Below are 20,970 nucleotides of genomic sequence, written 5' to 3'. Positions count from 1 at the left end.
AAGAAGATAAAGATAAAGAAATGTTATTGTGTTTTGTTTCTTATTATTGTTATGTAGAATTAGTTTATGTATCATATTTGAATGGAAGAATAAAAGGATAAGGATGAGCCAATACTCATGCTGAGACTGTTGCTAGTCTGACTCCATTATTATTATTATTATTAGCCATACAAGCCTACGGGGAATTTTTAAATTATGGAACAAAATTCACAATTCTAATTAAAAAAAGAAACAGAAATAAATTTTATAATTTTATTAAATTTTATGCAATTTAAAATGGGAATTTTGTATGGATTTGGCCTTCCGAATTAAGAATTTTAAAAAGAAAAATTAAAGCTTGGATGGCAATAGGATAAATAAGATTACGAGTGAATGTTTGGAGTCAGAGCTTTGTAGTACTCAGAAGAGATATAGCTAACCTAAGATAGAAGGTTTGGATGTTAGGGCGTGAAATGACCTTAGTCGTTAAAACGCCCTTAAAAATTAATAATAATAATAATAACAAGTTTTAAGAAAAAAAAAAGCTGATGAATTTATATTCAATTTAGCAAAATCAATTATGTAAAGTGATCCTTTGTAAATATCCGAGGAAATAAAAATTTACAAAAATATTCTAATATTTGTTAAATTACATAATTTCTTATGTAAGAAAATGAAAAATGCATACTTTATTTATACCACTTTTCAAATTTAAGTAGATATTTTAAAATATAGTTTTATTAAAAAGAGAAAAACGAGACCACATCGTTTATGCATGTAAATAAGTTTATTTGCATATATTTCGTCTTCGTGGGGAAATATCAATGTTATAAGAAAAAATGGAGAAGGATATGTAATACAGCAAAAAGATTATCTCCCTGGAGGTCACGTTTCCTATATGCAAGTAAGGGGGTGAACTTGAGGTAATCCCCAAAATACCCCAAAACTCTTCGTATTCTATCTATTATTCGGCTCAACTTTATTCTTTAGACGTCTTTCTGCTTCTTTATCTCCCCCTTTTTCTGATACCATGTTTTCTTTTTTTATCTGATATTTTTCTTGTGGATGTTTTGGCAAACATTATGTGACTTTGGTGATTTCGTTAATTAACCTGCTTAATCAAACTGCTTATGATATAATCCGTTTTTTCCAAAACTCGTCTATTATATTATTCTGTTCAATATGATATTTTCTTATTTTCCTTTTCCACTCTCTTCCTTTGAATAATTTTTGATTTCTCCGTACGCTTTCTATCTCTCTTTCTCTTTTCTTTTTTTTCTCTCACTCCTTTTATATCCCCATCTATATATCTATCTCGTTATATTTCTATCTCTATTACTGTTTTTTTCTCATGAAATCATTCTTTTTCATTTTCTTACTATTTCTTTCGGTTACACCCGGTTTGTTTTTCTTTTTATTCAGCCCAGTTAGTATATTCTTTATTAATTTTGACTATTCAGAAATCGTGAGATGGGTCTGGTGTGATGTAGGTTTCAGAAAAACTTCTTCATCGTGCCAACGTTTCGATGTTTATTGAGATCATCTTCAGGGCCTGGGATTTACAAACAATGTTTAAATTTAACAAAAACATGCCGGATGTTGAAAAAAGTGAATGTATACAATGCAAATAAATATTTTTTTATATTCAATCAAAGTATTTCTACTCACTCAAAGTGTTTGGAGGGGTGGGGAAGGAAGTCGGTATAGAAAGACATTTTTGTATAAGTAGTCGGCTTTTTTGAGGTGAAAAGAGCCGACGATGGGAAAAAACGTTGATAATGGTTCGGCCAGATTATCCTTTTAGGATTATATAGACTGGGATAAATAGGAAAAGGAAAGCTAAATTGTTCAAAAATTAGACTATGTAAGATGTTTGATGTATGGAATGTGATGAATGTTTTATATGTTATTTTATATGTTTTGTGTGATGTATCGATAATCTAATCACCACACATTTATTAATTTTATTACCTACTAATGTCTACTTCTCCCCGTTAATGTTCTACGTTTCTGGTGGAATAATGTTGTTTTACTCTGAATCTCCATTTTCAATTTTTTTAAACCTATTGTTTCTCCATTTATCTCTTTCTGTTTCTCCCATGCTACTCTTCTGTCATTTTACCTAACTTATTGTTATAAATTTCTTGTTCTTTATGTCAATCTTTCTCAATTTATTTTTATTACCGTTATTACTATATTTCTCGTTTTGTCTTCTTACGATGACTTTAACGATAAGTTTCTAACTCCCACTTCATTTAGTCCTCATTATCTCTTCCGTCTTGTAACAAGTTTCAAGATGTTTTAAGCAAAACTTTTGTATTCGGTGCAACAAACTTTTTCCAAGAGGCAAATATTGATACAAGATAAAACTATAATAAGATAATCTTAAGTACTAAACTATTAAATAATGAAATGAGATTATAGTTTTAAAATATTAGTGATGTACAAAGTAATCATCAAAACATAAATTTTTCATGTAGAGGTTGGCTGAAATACGGCCTACCAATTATGAAATTTCATATGCGAAAACACGGATTTTGCTAATCCTTTTATTGATAACAATAATGCAAACACATTGAAGGGTTAAAAAGAGAACTTCTTTGTAATAGTGTCATAAGGAACGTCAGATATTAAAAACAAGTAAGAACAGAAAGAAGTGTAAAAAAGTATAAAGTTTATTGAAAATCGGAGTATTGGAAATTTACAATAAATACTTTAGAGATCGGCTGCACTTTGTCACGTCTTACCAAAGGCCGTGGAATTTGGCAAAGTAGCCGTGGTGAACGGCTGGGGTGTGGACGACAGAAGTTTCGACGACTGAAGTGTGAGAGACAGGGGTGTGGACGACGGGGGTGTGGACGAAAGAGGTGTGGACGACGGGGCTGACGAGAGCAGCGGAGTGGAGGGTGGCGACGGGAGCTACGGCGTATACTCCTCTCTTGTAACGGTGGGAGCCGGCAGCATGAGCGACGGCGGAGTGAGCGGCGAGGTGAGCAGCTCTGGCGGCAGCGACTTCAGGGGTTTCACCGTTCACCAAATGGGGCTGTTGTTGGTGTCCAGCCCATTGTCCAGCGTTCTGACCAGCCCATTGTCCGGCATTATGACCAGCCCATTGACCGGCATTACGGCCAGCCCATTGTCCGGCGTTGTGACCAGCCCATTGTCCGGCGTTGTGACCAGCCCATTGACCGGCATTACGGCCAGCCCATTGTCCGGCGTTGTGACCAGCCCATTGTCCGGCGTTTTGTCCGACTCCGTTGTCATAGAGGTGAGTGTCGTCGTGCCATTGTCCATCGTCTTCCTGAGCTCCGTTGTAAGCACCAGACCATCTGAAAATATTTGTGTTGAATTGCTCCGACAGAAGACAAGTAGTGTACACATCAACAAAGACTAATCACTGGAAAAGTTAATGACGCATAACTGAAACGAATTGGTCATAACTAACTGCTTCCTTGACTCAAAGAAACATATGCTTATAATAGCCATTTATGTTAAGGCCTTGGTAGGAAGCACTCATTTAAATGAAAAAGGGCTTCAGAAACTTACTGAGCCTGAGCACCGCTGTTTCCTTGGTCGTAGAGGTGGGTGTCGTCGCGCCATTCACCATCGTCTTCTTGGGCACCGTTCCAGTTTTGGGCTGGGTTCCAGCTCTGAGCAGGAGCGTGGTTCCAGCTCTGGGCGGGAGCACCGTTGTAACCTCCTTGTCTAGAGGGGCAAAAAAAAGTAAATTAATAAATAATTCTTAAAATTGAAAGTTTTATCGACTTACTGTCCAGAAGCCCTAGCGACTGCGGCGAAATGGGCGGCCTTGGCGGCAGCTACTTCGGGGGTGTCGGCGACAGGTCCGTGTCCCCATTGTGGGCTGGCCGCGGCAAAGGCGGCGAATCCCAGAAGCACTGCTACCTAAAATGGAAAACTTATTAAAAAACATAATTAAACAACAATTCTATACTTAAAAACGTAAAAAAATGGTCTTTAAGATCATCTTTAGTTCGCAACCTCTTAGATTTTGAAAAGTAGTTTAAAAAAAGAATTAATTAATTCGAGGAAGCATATACTAACAAAGTATACCGCCCTCGTATTAGTTTCAAGGTGTCCTGAATAAAAATTAGACCGAAGGACAAATCGAACAAGCTCGTGTGAAAGTAAATTATTTTTATTCGTCTATGTCTCATTAAGTTAAATTATAACATGCCACAAATTATGTCTAGTTAAAGTAGAAAATATATTTAACCAACTGTTTTTTAGAAAATTATAAGCTACATAAAATCTTTACTTATTTTTACAAATGGAACGTCTTTACATAGGGGTATTAAAGTTCAAAATTCAGGCATTAAGACAGATTAAAGTTTACAAAATGTCTAGTTTCATGGAATTATGTAAATTTTCTTTTATCAACGTTTTTAGAAATAATTTATTATTAATTTAGTTGACTATGTCCCGAGTTTAGGGCTTTATAAAATTAAAAGTGGAGAAATTTGTCAAAATAGAAAACCTTATCTACCACGTAAAACGCAAATACCATAAAAAACCACAGTTTCGTAATAAAATTTCTTCACCAAAATATAATGGTAATAACAAAAAAATATATCCAGAAATAATTTTATAGTAATGAATGTCTAGAATCGAGTGGTTCCAAAAATTTGAAAATGTACTATTAATAATATGAAATCGACCAAATTTTGCCATCCATATATACTAATTGCAGCAACAAATAATTTTTATTTGAATATTTGATTTAATTTAACATTTAATGAATCTGTTGCAAAATTAAAAATTAAATTGGCAATTATGCAAATGTAACATATCATTTTCGATTTTTTATTAATATTTTTGTTTTAATTTATGTATTAATATATATTTGATATATTATAAATATATTATCTATTATAAAATATAAATTTTTATTAATTTCTGTCATAAAAGAAAAGATACTCATCATAATCATAAATATTATTAATTCAGTTTCGTCATTACGTTTCCATCATAAATTTTACTGTAAAAGAAAGTTTAAATATCAGGTTTTTATAAATTTAAACTACTACCATTACTACTGTACTATTTCTAAAGAATTTCAAATCTTGTTTTCTAAAGAATGAATGAATTTTAAAAAGTAAAGTACAAAATATAATAGTCCATGGAACATATGTATGCTTTCAAATTTTGTAGTCTAGTCAAAAATCCATTATGTCATAACAAGTTAAAACTGGCCAAAAAATTATACGTTTTCTTATTCTTACACATTTCTTCTTTTAAAAAAAATCAATGTATTTTTATTTACTGTACACAAATCAAGAATTTGGAATAATAAAAAATGACACTTAATAGTTTAAAGTGTACCGTGCATGTGAAGTTGGTAAAGAAGTGCTTAATTACATTTGTACTCAAAAACGTTTATACATGTGCACTTGAAATTTGATCCGATTTAGAAAATGTATAATTTTTTTATATGCTGTCGATAACTGGACTCACCGTAGGGTTCATTGTGAAACTGCTATGACCGTTCTGAAGGGTAGAGACCGCCAGGCTAGTTATATAGTGGACAAAATCCCCCACTATCCTGTCTCCGCGTACTTCCTATTCTTGTCTACGCGAACTCTATACTTCCACTTTCAAATATAGGAAGGCTTTCTTTCCTTTTGCCTGATTTTGGAGGTCGCATTTGACCAATTTGAGAGGGCAGTTGTCATTGGAGTCATACTGTCAATCGGCCACCATGCCACTAAATCCAATTGAAACTATAGTTAAATTTTATATGACCATTCTCATACATTAATCACTGTCTTCTTTTCAAACGACAGTGAATCTTCGACCACTAGGCAATAGGACACCGACGCGGTCGCTTTTTGGCCAGAAGGAGTCCGTGCATTATTCTTGTATGACCTATGCGTAGTCTTGCCAGTATGGCCTTTTCGCCTTTCAGCGTCTTTCTTGACCTGCCACAGTTTGACAGGATTACTTATATTTTTCTGAGCCCAGAGGTTTTCCATTCTGGTTTGAAATTAATAGCCTTACCTCAGCTGAACATTTGGAAATAAAATATATATTAAAAAATATATATTTTATGAAATAAAAGAGGCTCATCATAATCAGAAACATTATAAATTCAGTTTCGTCATTAATTTTCCATCATAAATATTCCAGTAAAAGAATGTTTAAATATCAGATTTGTATAAATTTGAACTACTATTATTGCCACTGTATTATTTCTTAAGAACTCTTATTTAAAATCTTCTTGTTGTTTGAAGAATGAATGAATTTTCAAAAGTAAAGTACTTCTTAAAAGTATCGAGCCAGCGTGAACTTGCTTAGAGCAGCGACGTCGTGGGTTCGAATCCCGCACGTGGCACTAACGTTTTAATCTCAACCAAGACCCTAGTTAATAAGAATTACAATTAAAAAAGGTTTTTAGTTGAGATAAAAAAGTCAATGGCACGAGCGGGATTCGAACCCACGATCTTCGGCTAGATACGCCGGCTAGATATACTTCATTTTAAATCATTAAATTCACTAATTTCGTGGTCCGCATGACCAATTAATATATAACAATTAATAAAGGTTTTTAGTTGAAATGAAAAAAGTCAATGACACGAGCGAGATTCCAATTGAAAAATGGCAAAAAGGAGGGAAAATTCAAAAGTTGGGGATGAGATGGGAAGTTATTGTCCGAGTGGATCGAGGTCACGATAGCTCAAGTGGTAGAGCAACGGCGTATCTACCGCGTATCGTGGGTTCGAATCCCGCTCGTGCGATTGACTTTTTTATCTCAACTAAAAACCTTAATTAATTGTAATATATTAATTGGTCAAGCGGACCACGAAATTAGTGAAGTTAATAAGAATAATTAATTGAAATAATTAATATTGTCAATTATGACCACTAAACATATATGGATTAATACTTTAAGGAATATTTTAAGGAACATAAGAATAAAAAATTATAATATATAATAAATGAATAAATAAATGGGAAACGAAAAAATGGAAACAAAATTTATTTTTAAATATTAAATGGGAAAATGTTAAATAATCATTTTAAAAAACAAATTTATCATAAAAATAAAAACAAGCTGAGTGGAGCATGATGGGACAGAGGTGCATTGCAGTACAAACTCTCTCTCCTGGGCTGGAGGAAAAAGGACAATTTCAAGAAGTAACAAGCAGCAGAAATATCCTGTCTCAAACTGACCAATTTTATGACAAAGAGTGTTTGTTGTAAAATAGAAGAAATCAGGTCAGTTTCCTTTATTTGTCCCATTTTTGCAAGTTACTGGTTGGTTCGAAATTCAAATCATTTTATTTTAAAGCATTGAATCGTATATTGTATATTGTATTTTATAATTTTTAATATAAAAGAAAAGAAAATTTCATATTAATTTATTTTTGTTTAATTTAAAAAAGAATATTGTTTGAAAGTCAAAAATATTATTAATTTTTTGTATTAGTACAAACAAGATTGTTCCTGTGATAAATATTTATGTTATAAAGAATTATAGATTTTGTTTTCCTTTCGAATTATAAAATTAAAATTAAAACAATTAAAACATTACGTTAAAACACTAAATTTGGATCGAAGTTGCGATAGCTCAAGCGGTAGAGCAGCGGCGTATTTAGCCGAAGGTCGTGGGTTCGAATCCCGCTCTTGGCACTAGCTTTTCATTTCAACCAAAACCTTACATAAAAAGATAAATTAATTGAAAAAAGTAATTTGGTTAATAGTCCACTAAATTTAATGGATTCAATAAGTAAAAGGAAGTATAACTTCACTAACAGCTCCCCGTGGCTGTTATTAATATTCATATTTGTCGACGAGAATGGAATTCTAGCTCAAGTGGTTAGGGCAGTGGGCGTATTTAGCCTAAGGTCGTGGGTTCGAATCCCGCTCGAGGCAATAGGTTTCTATAAATAAAATGAAATAATTATAAACATCGAAAGAAAGAGTCGTAACGGCGAAATCTGACTCACCTCCGGTTTATAATAGAGAAAGCACAAATAGATCAAATTTGAAAACAATTAATGCTTTTTCCTTATGGTTCGTCTTAAACTAACTCAACCTGTATATCCTACCCTAGCAGGTGTCTCACAGGCGTCCTCGCTCCCTTACTTTAGCCACTTCGACATGTTTTCAGAATTAAACGTTGTCACCTTTTAACCTCCATCCTTTCCTCTGATAAATATCCCTTCACGAGTGATTCCCGTGATTTGGTGATCTCCAAAATCACTTGCATATCCTCGAATCCATGCCATCGATAATGAAGAATCAACTCCACATGCGTATATATACATATAGTATGCATAGTATTCTTGTATGACAGAAATTCATTTTTAGTTTTAAAAAAATTTAAAACATTCATTCACTTGAACTTTCAATATTCACCGTACTACCGTAGGTTGTGTAGATACAGAATAAATCCTTCAGCAAGGATCTGATTTGCAAAAATGGCCATTCTTCATGAAAAATCCTTTTACACCCCTTTCCCTTCAAATCCCGCCTGAATAAACTGCCCTACTCAAACCTTTTTGCATTAATGTTGCCAACATTTCTTCAGCAGTGCCCAACGTAGATTAAACGAATCCTGAAATATTGTTTTTTCTTGAGTTATAACATTTTCCTTTTATTAAAGACTAGTAGTATAACCATAAAATTTTATATTAGATTTATTATTTATTAAGCAATAGGGCATTTATCTGAATTTGTAACCATTTCAGCGAAACATTCAATAGAGGAAAATTCAAACTAAGCTTAAATTTTAATCATTTATGAGGAACTCTTTCTTACTTGAAATATTTAAAACATGTTCTTTCATAAATTCTGCAAATTTATTTAACAATTATTTTTTCAGTGTAAACTTAAACAAAAAATTTATAAAATTTTGTTAAATAATACTGAATGAATATATTTTTTTTACCAATACAGGACTACTAAATAAAATGCGAGTTGTAAAGATAAAACACGGAAAAAAAGTGCGTCCAGTGTATATATTTTTTAAATATTATTTTTATAACTGTTACTGATTTGTGAATTAAACAGTGGAATTCAGAATAAAATCTAAATATTATTTTTATTCATTTGCTCCCAGTTATTTTTAAATAATAATTGTTTTCAAATGATTGTTCTAAAACCTGAATTATTGATATTTTTGTTAAAAAATGTTTAATTGCAAAAAAAAGAAATAAATAAATTTCTTCAAAAGAAATAAGAAATAAAAAAATAAAAGAATTGAATTTTTGTATTGTGGTTTTAAATGGTAGAATTTTCATTCAGAATTTGCGTTTTATGGCCTTTTTTATTCAATCCAACCAACAGAAACAAGTAATTTATGCAAATTTATTAAAATATAATTTACAAATTTATTAACCTTAAGGACCTCCATAAATGAAGAACAGTGCTGTTACATTTACATCCTTGGCTCCTGCCGGTTTCATTGAATAAATATTCTTCCTGTCCTTAATCCTTGAACTGATAAAATTCAGGATTCGTAACATATAGATATCAGCAGCATGTAAACATTAACAGCATAATGGAAGCTGTTAGGACATTAGCATGATGAGATCGATGGGCTCCTTCGTAAGAAAACAAAGTCAATGATTGATATTGTCGCGGGGCCACCAACTCTTCAGTCAAGGTGCCAGGTTTTTGACAAAGGGAATTGGTTAAATGGATAGTTTAGAATAAGTCCTCTTGTGGCTTGGTTAGTCGATATAGTTGAGATGGTTGAAAACAGAAAGAGACGTTGATTCTGAGGATTTTAGCATAAAGAGATTGAGTCTCAGTTGGACTCAAGTCCATATGTTCAAATAAGGCATCACACAAATGTAAAGTCTAATATTGTTTGTGAATTGTTTAGATCGTCTGCCAAGCAGTCTTTTTAAGCGTTTATTGACCTATGTTACCATGCATCGTACATGGTTCGGAGCAGGGATGGGAACATTGTTGAAGTAAATAGGTGGGAACTTTATTTCACACTGCTTGAGGGTAGTGAATACTAAACTATGTTTGTAGTATCGTTGACCTTGACTCTCCACTGTCGAAGACAGGAGTTGAGCTTATAGGTATGATTTTGGCGATTACGAGACGCTTTAATGGGATCTTTAGGTTTAGACATTTTAATCGCTTTAGGTTGTGTGGTGGGTCGGAATGTGAGTAAAGCAGGGGGCGCAGCCCTGCTGGACACCTGCTAGTGCAGGGTAGATATTGAAGGGTTGTGGAATATTTGGAGTAAGGATCAGTAAGATCTTAGGAGAAGGTGAGACGGTCAGTTTCAGCTAGAGCATTGGTTTTTCTTTTTGAAACTTATAGAGAAAGACTGCCCACTAAAACTGCCTTCACATATGTGCCTAAGCTAAAAGAAAAGAGAATGTATAATAAAATAAAAGTTATAACGAAATTAGAAATGATAAAAAAAATGTACACTTTTGAGTAAAGAGAAAAAAGGGTATTTATTTTCTAAAACAAAATCTTTTAAATTTCATGTAAAATTATAATTTCGGAATTACTGGCCTTGACACACACAAAAGGTTAAAATGTATCTTCCAAAAAAAAGGCAACTTGTGTAGGCTTGAATTTTCCGGAATTTGCCGTTCCAAGATGGCCGCAAAATGCCCTTCTTGTTGGACAGTTGTACTTCTTATTAGCTGGACCTCTGATGGGCTTATATTTCACAAACGCCTCACTACCTCGGCTGAGGAGTTTGTTTATCTTGTATCCCCTCTTTCTTCCATACCTTCGGCCCCACATCGTACCTCAGAAGATTGTTTCTTCAGAAGAAGATTCTCAAGGGCGAGACGATTTCCAATAAATGGACAACAACGCCATAGGGAAAATCCAATTTCAAAATTGGCGAAATCGTCGCAAAGGTATTAGGTTGATGGTAAGATATGAATGACCTTCCACAACAGTCCGGAGCGTCGGTCAAAGGTTTGACCGAAAAATCCACCAGGGCATATTACTTTAGTTCAAGGTAGGTGGAAATGACGTCTTTGCGAAGCGCTGGTTGGATAGTAAAGTGGGAACTGCGAGAGGCAAAATGGTGTATGAATGCAATTGCATGTAAACATTTATTTGCATGTAAACATAAATCTAAAATATTTACTAATGATAACCTATTGTTCTTTTGTGATATTATGTATTATTTATACGGTTCTAACCTCTAAACCCCGTCTAAGTCCTGGGTCACTAGGTAAAAATTCTATTTATTGGCAGTTGGCCATACCATTGATATCGTAGATATTCAAATACATAAATTGTGACTGAACAACGAAGCAAAGCAGGTTTAATTTTTTTTGGCAAGAAATAAAGTTCATATTCGCTTTTTGCATCATAAAATAACCGAATATTTTTTTTCAAATATGCTTTCCTCTTCAACTTTTTTCCGAAAAACACAAAAATTGTGTTAATTTTAAAATGACACCACAGGAAACTTTACAGATCATTAGAACCTTATAAATTACAAGTACAGTAAGAATAAACACGTACCAGTACGTAAATGAAAACTAGAGAATTAAAATAAAATTGAAGTGTTTCTCTCACACTTCAAATGTTATAAAAAATAAACTTTATTGACTTACCTTAAAAGATTAAATCTCTCTATCCAACTATTATCATAACCCGTTTATGCTTAATGTCTAATTGACCATATTAATTATTTCAATTAATTATTATCATAACCCCATTATATTGGGTTGTCCGGAAAATAATGCAGGATTTTAAGTTTTCATTAAAAAAAATCTATATAAAATATTCTGTTTACGTTTACAGGATTANGTATGGGAAATTATTTTGATTAAAGAACATTGCTTTAAAGTAACTAGTTTCTTTTTTTTTGTTTAATACCAAAATCCTGCATTATTTTCCGGACAACCCAATATTTAGTGGTCTATTGACGAAATTACTTCTTTCTCTATTAATATTTTTATGTAAGATTTTGGTCGAAATGAAAAAGTTAGTGTCACGACCGGGATTCGAACCGACGGGGAAGTCACGATAGCTCAAGTGGTAAAACAGCGGCGTAGTTAGCCGAAGTTCATGGGTTCGAATCCCGATCGTGGCACTAACTTTTCACATCTCAACCAAAACCTTACATAAAAAAATTAATTGAAAGAAGTAATTTGGTCAATAGACCATTAAATATAATGGATTTAATAAGTAAAACGAAGTATAGCTTCACTAATAACTCCCCGTGGCCACTTCATATGTCGCCGTGAATCTAATCCTGAATACACATTTGAAAAATGGCAAAAAGGAGGGAAAATTCGAAAGGTTGTAGGTTGAGATGGAGAGTTGGAGTCCGAGAGGATCGAAGCCACGATAGCTCAAGTGGTAGAGCAGCGGCGTATTTAGCCGAAGGTCGTGGGTTCGAATCCCGCTCGTGACACTATTATCGTAACGTTGAATTTCGACAAAACTCACTGGAGTTATGAATCTTTAAGTGAAACAACAGGAAATGTAGAAAAAAATGCCTCCGCCTAATCCAGCCCAAATATTTACATTTTCCGTTCGCTATAAATATCCGTAATGAAGAGCTTTTAGAAGTGATAATCACATCACAATCGCCTTTACGTCTGACCTAAGAATTTTAAGTTTGAAATCTAACAGAATAATTAAAATGCCAAATTAGTATCGATTACTCTGAAACAAGTATCGATTTTGTAATTTATAATATACGTTTCAAAACGGTAACGATCATTTATATCAAAGACGAGTTAACATTACGAACTATAAATCATTTACAAACAAGATAAGCGATTTCGCTATTATTCTAGTAATACGTTTACCAGTTTGAATTGTCTGGAATAAATTAGTCTGATGAAAATTAGATATGCAAAGCGCATAAGAAAATTAAATGGTACATAGAATCGCCTCGGGAGTCGGTTTTATAGGTCAGACTACTCAGGGTCTTAGAAACAGATTTGTTATTTTTCCACTTTTTGAGTAAATTAGTTTTTTTTTTGACTGGGGCTTCCGACATCTAGGTCATTTCAGCCCCCAACTAAGTCAATATTCTAATTACACTTTCAAACACTACATTCATACAAATAAATACATTCATACACATAAATACCTCCATACAATACACTCATTCCGTTTGGTCGATGGAGGGCCTATATTCAAACTAATCTAGATTGGGGTCGATGGAGTACTTTTATAAATATTCCACCATCGGCCCCGAACACATATTCATACGTTCTCAACGTTCGAGGGGTGATGATGATGTTATATTTCACCCTCACCCCTCGACATTCACGCTAATAAATACATGCCCTCAGACAAAACATGTAGACACACAACATATAAGACATATTATATACAATAAAAAGCCCCAATTTCCCCTAAAAGGCGGAACAGGGAACCCCGAAACTCGCTGCAGTGCTCGAGTGCCATCTTAAGATCCCTGTAGGGAGCCAAGGCATGGCATGTTTCCAGTATGTGGGACTCATCGAGCAACCTTTCTCTGCATAAGGTGCACCTGCGCGGGCTTTGGCCCAAGAGCTGTGCCCGTGTGTCAACCGTGTATGGCCTATTCTGAATCACGTAAGGACGTTTCCTTGTTTCCGGCTCAGGTTCTCGGGGGGCCACCTACGAATCGTGCTCTTGACGCGCAAAAGCCTCTCAGACGACCCGACCTACTGACGCTGCCATCTTTCTTTTATCATGTTCTTAACTTCTAGCTTGGCGTCAGTGGGCCTGGTCGCAACGGTCCGGTCTTGAGGGTAGAACGTCCCGACCTTTGTCGCCTTGTCCGCACGTTCATTACCCTCCAGCCCGACCTGTCCGGGGATCCAGACAACAACCACCGTTTTTCCGAAGCGCTTCAACTCGGCGAATTTTTCCATCAACAGCACGACGAGAGGGTCCACAGAGAACCTGTCTCGGAGGGCCCAAACGACGCTCAGAGAGTCGGTGCATACTCCTTCTTCGGTCCGCACCGCCTCGAGAGCGTGCCAGATCGCATACAGTTCTGCCGTGTATACGCTGAAATGGGGGGACAGCGACCAGAAGGATATACCTCCTTTGCTATACACGGCACAGGCCACACCATCGCCAGTCTTGGACCCGTCTGTAAAGACAAGACCAAAACCGGCGTACTTGTTCCTAAGTTCAAGGAACTTAGTCTTATAGAGGTGTGGCGGTGTACACGACTTGGGCAAGCTCGCCAGGTCGTCGCGGACGAGGACGGCAGGAAGGGTCCAGGGAGGTGTCGGCCGGTCGCCCAGCACAGTCCCCAGAACCAGTCCAGCCCTCCCTAAGGCCTCGCCGAAGCGAATCCCGAGGGGTCACGTCCGCGAGCGAAGGATGTCATAGACAGCTCTGTACGGGGACTCAAGAATCGTCCTTACTTGAGGATGCCACAGCTTGGCAGATACCCGGCCGCGTAATTGAGTGTGAGCTGCTCTCTCCGTAGTTCGGGAAGCAATACCCCGAGCTCACAGCACAGACTGGCCAAGGGGCTGGACCTGAACCTTCCCGAGATCGCTCTGAGACCCTGGTAGTAGAGCCTATCGAGTTTTCTCCGACACGTTTTTCGGGCAGAGGAATAGGCCATACATCCGTAAAAATGTGGAACGCTTCACGATCCTTGCGCAGGGACCATGCTAATCTTCTCAGTATCGTTCCAATTTTAGTATATGTACCGCCGAAGCGAGTACAGTAAATTAGTTATTCTTTATTCTTTAGTATTTCTCGGTTTCCTAATTTGAAATCTCATTAATTTAAAACGAGTAATATGAGATTGTATTGTAATTGTTGCAACTTTTTAAAAGTGCAGGCCATATTGTTCGAGTATTTTTTTAAAGTTAATTAGAAGGCAATGGGTGAAACAGATGAAATGAATAGAAAATTTTTAATTTTTAAAGATGTCTTGTCTCTTTATTGCAGTCATGGTAACTTTCATTTTTGCATTTAATAGTAGATCGGTGGTTAGTTTACCAGTGGCCGTGGTGTCCGTAAGCGACCAAAGGTGCAGAGTGCAAGACGGAGGTGTGGGTGGAAACAACGGCAGGTACAGAGTGGACTGCAGCGACGGGGGCTACGGAAGCAACGCTTACAACGGGAGCTACAGCAGCAACGTGAGAGACGGCGGCGACGGGAGCGACGGCGGCAACTCCGTGGAGTCCGTTAGCGTAAGCGTGAGAGTGGGTCAAAGCGTTTTGCCTGGCGTGAGCGACGGCGTGAGCCTGTTTGCCGAGGGCGACTTCGGGGGTGTCAGCGGGGAGGTGGAGTGGGACACCGCCTCCGAGGACGTTCCTGGTTCCTTCGGTGTGCTGTTGGACGAGCTGGGCCTGCTTGGCGAGGGCGACGTGGAGAGTGTCAGCGGGGACCGGGAGGGAGTGAGGGTTGACGGCGACGAGAGATCTCCTGTGACGATGAGCAGCGGCGGCGTGGGCGGCGAGATGGGCAGCCCTGGCGGCAGCTACTTCGGGTGTCTCTCCGTTGACAAGGTGTCCACCGTGCCCGGCCCAGGCACCTCCATAACCGTTTCCGTAGCCAGCGCCGTAACCGGCCCAAGCGCCTCCGTGGCCGGCCCAAGCGCCTCCGTGACCGGCCCAAGCGCCTCCGTGACCGGCCCAAGCTCCTCCGTTGTATTGTCCATGGTCAGCGTAGAGGTGGGTGTCATCGTGCCATTGTCCATCATCTCCGTCTTCTCCACGGTTTCCGTTCCATTGGTTCCAGCTGTAAGTAATTAGATTTAGTAAGTGTTCAAGTAATCAAAGACAGTGATGAATATAGACAATCAAACTTTACTATTTGAAAATACGGCAGTAAAACACTGACTAAATCAAATAACACATTTTGTAACTAATAACAGCTTTCTTCGGAATGTTGCCTATAGCGCGTTTCTTGGTTTTACCTTGGTCCGGTAATTAAAACATTCACTTTGTACATGATTATACTACTATCGGATAATGTAAATTAGGAAGGTCGGAGCTTGGAAAAATTGGTGACAGGCTTAAACATAGGCGTTGTAATGCCGACGACGGTCGAGGGTTATTCAAGAACGCACGACACAAAATAGTAATTAACAATCAGGAAATAATTTCAGTACCGGTGAAGTGTAATTGCAGGGATTAGTTTTAAAATTTCATTAAGTCCTCTAATTTAGTCTTACCCTCCGTTATTCCACTGGTGGGTGTCATCGCGCCATTGGCCATCGTCTCCGCTGTTCCAGCCGCTGAAAAAAAATTAAATACATATACTTTTGTTCTCAGAGATTCTCAATTTTAGGACTTACTGTCCGTGGGCGTAGTCGTAGAGGTGAGTGTCATCATGCCATTGTCCGTCATCGTGGCCACCGTTGTAGGCGCCGTTGTATCCTCCGTGGTAACCGCCGTTGTAGCCGGCGTATCCTCCGTTCCAAGCGCCAGCACCATTCCAAGCTCCACCGCTAATAAAAATTTAATTTAGCCCTTTTTTTTACTAAAGCAAATGATGGACTTACTGTCCTGAAGCCTTAGCGACTGCGGCGAAGTGGGCGGCTTTAGCCGCTGCTACTTCCGGTGTGTCGACAGGTCCGTGATGACCCCATGAGCCGGCCGCGGCGTACGCAACGAATCCCAAAAGTACCACAACCTTTGAAGTAAGACAAATTGAGTAAGCAATAATTTTAATTTTTTCATAAATAATAAATTCTGTTTGGATTCAAGACTGAATTTTTTTAAATTACCGGTACAGGGCATGTTTTACGAGTTTAATGTTTTATTGTATTATAATCCAAATGAAATAATCGCTGGTGTCTTTTCTTTGAAACAACTTCAACCAATAATTTTTGCTTCTTGTCATCATTGATCTTTTTGCTTCTTTCGCGCTTTTCTAAGTATTTACATTTTAATATATTATTAATGACCCTGTGGTAATAATCGTTAGTGATTTACGATGAATATTAATTGAGCTGTTCAAAAAGAAAGCAACCATTAGGAAAGGGGTAATTAATGATGCTGAAGTGCACCAGCGTTTTAGCAAAAGCAGGCTTCAATAAAACTTGATAAAATGTTATATATAAATATTGTAATAATAAAATTGCTTAATATTCATACATAAAACCATATTTTATGAAGCATTGTAAAAGGGATGATATTGACTGTACAACGTATTTTAAAATATACAAATATACAAAGAAATAAAAAGTGCGATATAGTATAGTGAAATTTAAAGTATTCTTGCTTAACTAGATTCAAATTCAAGAATATTAGGCAAATTTTTAATTGTCACATGCCAAGGTTCATAAAAGCTACACAGCAACATGCTGCAATAATAATTCAAACTAAATGTCTTGTCACTACACGCACCACAACATTATATCGAGCTATGTGATAGACATGCACATAAAAAACAGCTATAAATGCTAAAGCAGTTAATTACTATTTATTGAAGTATTTCATAATTGTTAACATTTAATTCAAATGCAATTAAAATTGTTAAATTAATAGTTAAACAGTTAAAATAGTTAAATTGTTGTGCAAAATTGTTAAATTAAAATGGCAAAAACAAAAAGGTGTAAACTGTGCTACATGCAATAATGAATTTCAAGAATTTTAAGCATTCGTGTTCAACTAAATTTTACTTGAGGTGATTATCGGTTAATAATTAAATATTACAGTGCCAGGATTTATTTATAAAAGCTATAGGGAACCAATGTTGTAATAATAATTCAAACTAAATATCTTTAATTATTGCAAGTTATTAGTACATTAATCTATAAGTTCGTGATAAATACAAATAGAAAAAAAAATTGCTACAAAATGTTAAAGCAGTCTATTATTAACTATTTAATTAAGCGTTTCAGAAAAGTTAAACTTTAATTCAAATGCAACGTGGATAGTGAACAATTGTTAGATTAGAGTGGCAAAAAGAAGTAAAACGTGCTAAATATAATAGCGAATTTTAGGGATTCGTGCTTAACTCAATTTTTACTGTAATTAGATGAATAATAAATAATTAAAGTGCGAAGATCCATAAAAGCTACGGAACAATCGAGCTGAAATAACAATTCAAAGTAAATAACTTACCTCATTACATGATATTATTACAATAATCTATAAATTTGTTGTAAACATAAACAGTAGAAACAACTATAAAAATGTTAACGTAAGTTAATTATTAACTATTGTATAAAGTGTTTCAGAAAATTTAAATTTTAATTCAAATGCAATGTGGAAAGTGAAAAATTAAAGTGATTTAGAGTAAAGTGGCAAAAACAAAAAGAAGTGAAACATGCTACGTATAATGGTGAATTTTAGGTATTCGTGCATAACTAAATTTTTACTGGAGATGATTATATTAATAATTAATTATTATAGTGCCATAAAATCTATAAAACATTTGACCTGTAATAATAATACAAACTAAATATCTTAACTTATTATTTGGTGTTAGTACATTAATGTGTAATTTTGTTAGAAACATAATGTGAAGAAACAGCCATAAAAAATGTTAAAGCAGTTATTTATTAACTATTGAATTCTTTCGAAATAGTTAAAATTTAATTAACATTTTTGTAAAAAATGTAAAAATATTAGAATGTGCAAAATTGTTAGGTTAAAGTGGCAAAAACAACAAGGCTAATGTGCGATTAATAATATTGAATTGTGCTTAAAAAACTTTTTAATTGTTAGAGCCCAAAAATTCATAAAAGCTACCTAGCTGTAATATATTTTACGTTATTATAATTGATTAGTGTGTTAGGCTATAAAATTGCAATTAAGCCCAAAACAATTGATTACAGTTAAAGAAATATTGTCATTGGTTAATTGAATTATTGAAAGGGTATCAGTTAAAATTTTAACATAGCAAAGTATAAACATTTCAATTATTCTTCATATCATAATATTTTTGATTAAAATCAGACTAAATTTAACATCAACGATCATGCTCGATAAACAGTTAACATTTATGTTATGTATGTTATAGCTGCACGTGATTGATTAACAATTTAATATATTATGTTGTGTATTGATCAATTTGTTAGTAGAGTTTTCAGAAAATTTATTAAGACAATATAATATATTTTGATATTTGTCTTAAAGTATCCAGACTTATGATGGATTATTAATAATCATGATCAACAAAACTATTAAATTTAATGGTTTGTGTTTTCAAGAAAAAAAAAGTGTAGTGATCAATTGTAATTAGTATGATAAAGCTTATTAAAATTCAATTATTGGTAACAATTTGGCAGTGAGGTGTGTGATGTTATCAGCAATATCAGATGAATATGCTGAATTTTTGATAGAGATATCCGGTCAAAAAAATCGAAAATGATTAAATTATCCGTATTCCCATCATGATGACTGCCTTCCTTGATGGGATATACTCACCAAAGGCTTCATTCTCGTAAACTCCGAAGTCCGATCTGATGCAGTTGAGTATGACAGGCGGTTTTTATATCTGGGCGACCCCCCACTTGAAATAGGTGCACTTCCTACTCCTAGAGAGTGACCCCGGCATACCAGAGCAAATTACAAGTAAGTGCGAATCCAAGCCCCGTTACAGTGAGGTAATGGCCGAGAAGACGGCCGGTCAAATCGAAACGACATTAGGGGATGAGATTTTCCACTAACCACGCTCGGCTTAACAGCTTTATATCTAAAAGGATAGAAGGGTTGTTCTTGCAAATAGCATAAAATCGACTATGAAAGGACCTACGTGTAACCCACACCCTCTAAAAGTCATTACACCCCCCAGAAAATAGCATAAAGTTGGAATAACAATATTCATGCTATACCATGTACTGTTTTTTTTTAATTTTATCATTCTACATGACATTTATAATAGACTATATAATATAAATTTAAATTTTCTGTAAGTAAAGTGGCTTTATATTTCGACTTTCATGAAAGATCATAACAGGAGAGTGCTTACACCACACCGATGAATGCTAATTTATCATATTTAACTTTCACTAATATCAGAAGTTGCAATTTTTTGTAATTATGGGCCCAAACACGGGGGAGTGTATTCCGGCTAAGTCTCATTGGGCCAATCTATCTCAGAATTGTTTCATTTTCTGTCGTAGGTTTGTGCGTATATTTATTTTCACCGTGTTATCTTAATCTGTCGACAGCTTTGTCAGATTAAGAGTTTTTTTCTCGTTTGTTCCGATGTATTATTTGTGTCCATTGGTTCAGTTTTTTTGCTATGAAGTATTTTGAATGGTGCGTATTAGAATTAGCGGTAGTTTATATTTATTATTTTACTCTAGTTCTAGTATGTGTCCGGATTTCTTCTACTTTTGTACAGAATCTACACCAATGCTGTTTAACGCCAATTTTTTCAAAAACCTTTTAGATCGTGGATAGTTTTAAGGCGGGTATACATCATCGGCATTCACCCAGCCCCAGAGTACTCGACATTCCACGAGATAATTGGGGATAAGCCCTTCCATTCGCGCTAATAAATACATTCACTCTAATACCTAAAGGTACCAAGAATTATATACGGTTCCAAAAATGATTGTCTTGACACACAAAACCAACAAGAACAGACAAACTAAAATTAAGCAGAAATTAACAATCTACAAGTTCATCAAAAATATTTTAAATACATTGTTGATTTTTTAAAATTAAAAATATATGTCTTAGATAGAAAATAATGCAATGTTTTTAAATTATTTTTGTCATTATATTTTTCTCAAAGACAAAAATGTTAAAGAGCGACGATGAAAAATTTATTAAGCGTGTGATTCAAAGTGAAACGTATGGAAGAATAAATGTTTTTTCTAAAAAAATATCTGAATAAAAATAGAAAATAATCAACTTACAGGTTATTCAATAGAATATTTTAAATATTTTGTTCGTTTTTATTAAAATCAACAAGGTATTTAAAATATTTTTGATGAACTTGTAGATTGTTAATTTCTGCTTAATTTTAGTTTGTCTGTTCTTACATGCCTTACATAAAAAATACGGCAATGTTTTTTAGTGATTTCTATCAAGTACAAAAATGTTAAGCAGTGACACTTCTTCAGAGTACCCGATATTACCGGGGGAAATTGGAGAC

At 35.2% G+C, this 20,970-nt stretch overlaps 2 protein-coding genes and 1 pseudogene across 4 annotated transcripts; all 3 read right to left on the bottom strand.

Annotated features, from left to right (window-relative positions):
• Window positions 1-2,632: 2,632 nt before the first annotated feature.
• LOC106670614 (pupal cuticle protein-like) lies at window positions 2,633-5,526 on the bottom strand. Of its 3 annotated transcripts, none has more exons than XM_014401119.2 (5): window positions 5,452-5,526; window positions 3,749-3,882; window positions 3,526-3,684; window positions 3,205-3,308; window positions 2,633-3,156 (listed from the first exon to the last, which is right to left on the bottom strand). In XM_014401119.2, exons 1-5 carry the CDS (start codon window positions 5,461-5,463, stop codon window positions 2,723-2,725), a joined length of 843 nt encoding a protein of 280 aa, XP_014256605.1. In that variant the 5' UTR covers window positions 5,464-5,526; the 3' UTR covers window positions 2,633-2,722. The 3 variants fall into 3 exon arrangements, with proteins under 3 accessions (XP_014256605.1, XP_014256614.1, XP_014256596.1); XM_014401128.2 differs by having other exon boundaries at window positions 2,633-3,132; XM_014401110.2 differs by having other exon boundaries at window positions 2,633-3,308.
• Window positions 5,527-14,529: 9,003 nt separating this feature from the next.
• LOC112127577 lies at window positions 14,530-14,624 on the bottom strand (annotated as a pseudogene).
• Window positions 14,625-14,862: 238 nt separating this feature from the next.
• LOC106669969 (5'-3' exoribonuclease 2-like) lies at window positions 14,863-19,393 on the bottom strand. The gene is made up of 5 exons (XM_014399899.2): window positions 19,290-19,393; window positions 16,415-16,545; window positions 16,208-16,360; window positions 16,085-16,147; window positions 14,863-15,648 (listed from the first exon to the last, which is right to left on the bottom strand). The coding sequence occupies exons 1-5, from the start codon at window positions 19,299-19,301 to the stop codon at window positions 14,901-14,903; spliced, it is 1,107 nt and encodes a 368-aa protein (XP_014255385.1). The 5' UTR covers window positions 19,302-19,393; the 3' UTR covers window positions 14,863-14,900.
• Between the last annotated feature and the right edge of the window lie 1,577 nt (window positions 19,394-20,970).

The sequence above is a fragment of the Cimex lectularius genome, unplaced genomic scaffold (assembly GCF_000648675.2).
Source record: "Cimex lectularius strain Harlan isolate CLEC.00 unplaced genomic scaffold, Clec_2.1 scaffold147, whole genome shotgun sequence".
In the NCBI taxonomy this organism is placed as follows: Eukaryota; Metazoa; Arthropoda; class Insecta; order Hemiptera; family Cimicidae; genus Cimex; species Cimex lectularius.
Note: the sequence above shows the minus strand (reverse complement) of the source record. Positions and strands in the feature narration are given on the sequence as shown.

Coding starts and splice junctions, on each gene's coding strand:
- LOC106670614 (XM_014401110.2), bottom strand. Junction 3,685..3,748: donor GTCGCTAGGGCTTCTGGACA/GTAAGTCGATAA, acceptor TTGCCCCTCTAG/ACAAGGAGGTTACAACGGTG. Junction 3,309..3,525: donor AACAGCGGTGCTCAGGCTCA/GTAAGTTTCTGA, acceptor AAATATTTTCAG/ATGGTCTGGTGCTTACAACG.
- LOC106669969 (XM_014399899.2), bottom strand. Junction 16,148..16,207: donor TACGACTACGCCCACGGACA/GTAAGTCCTAAA, acceptor ATTTTTTTTCAG/CGGCTGGAACAGCGGAGACG. Junction 15,649..16,084: donor CACCAGTGGAATAACGGAGG/GTAAGACTAAAT, acceptor AATTACTTACAG/CTGGAACCAATGGAACGGAA.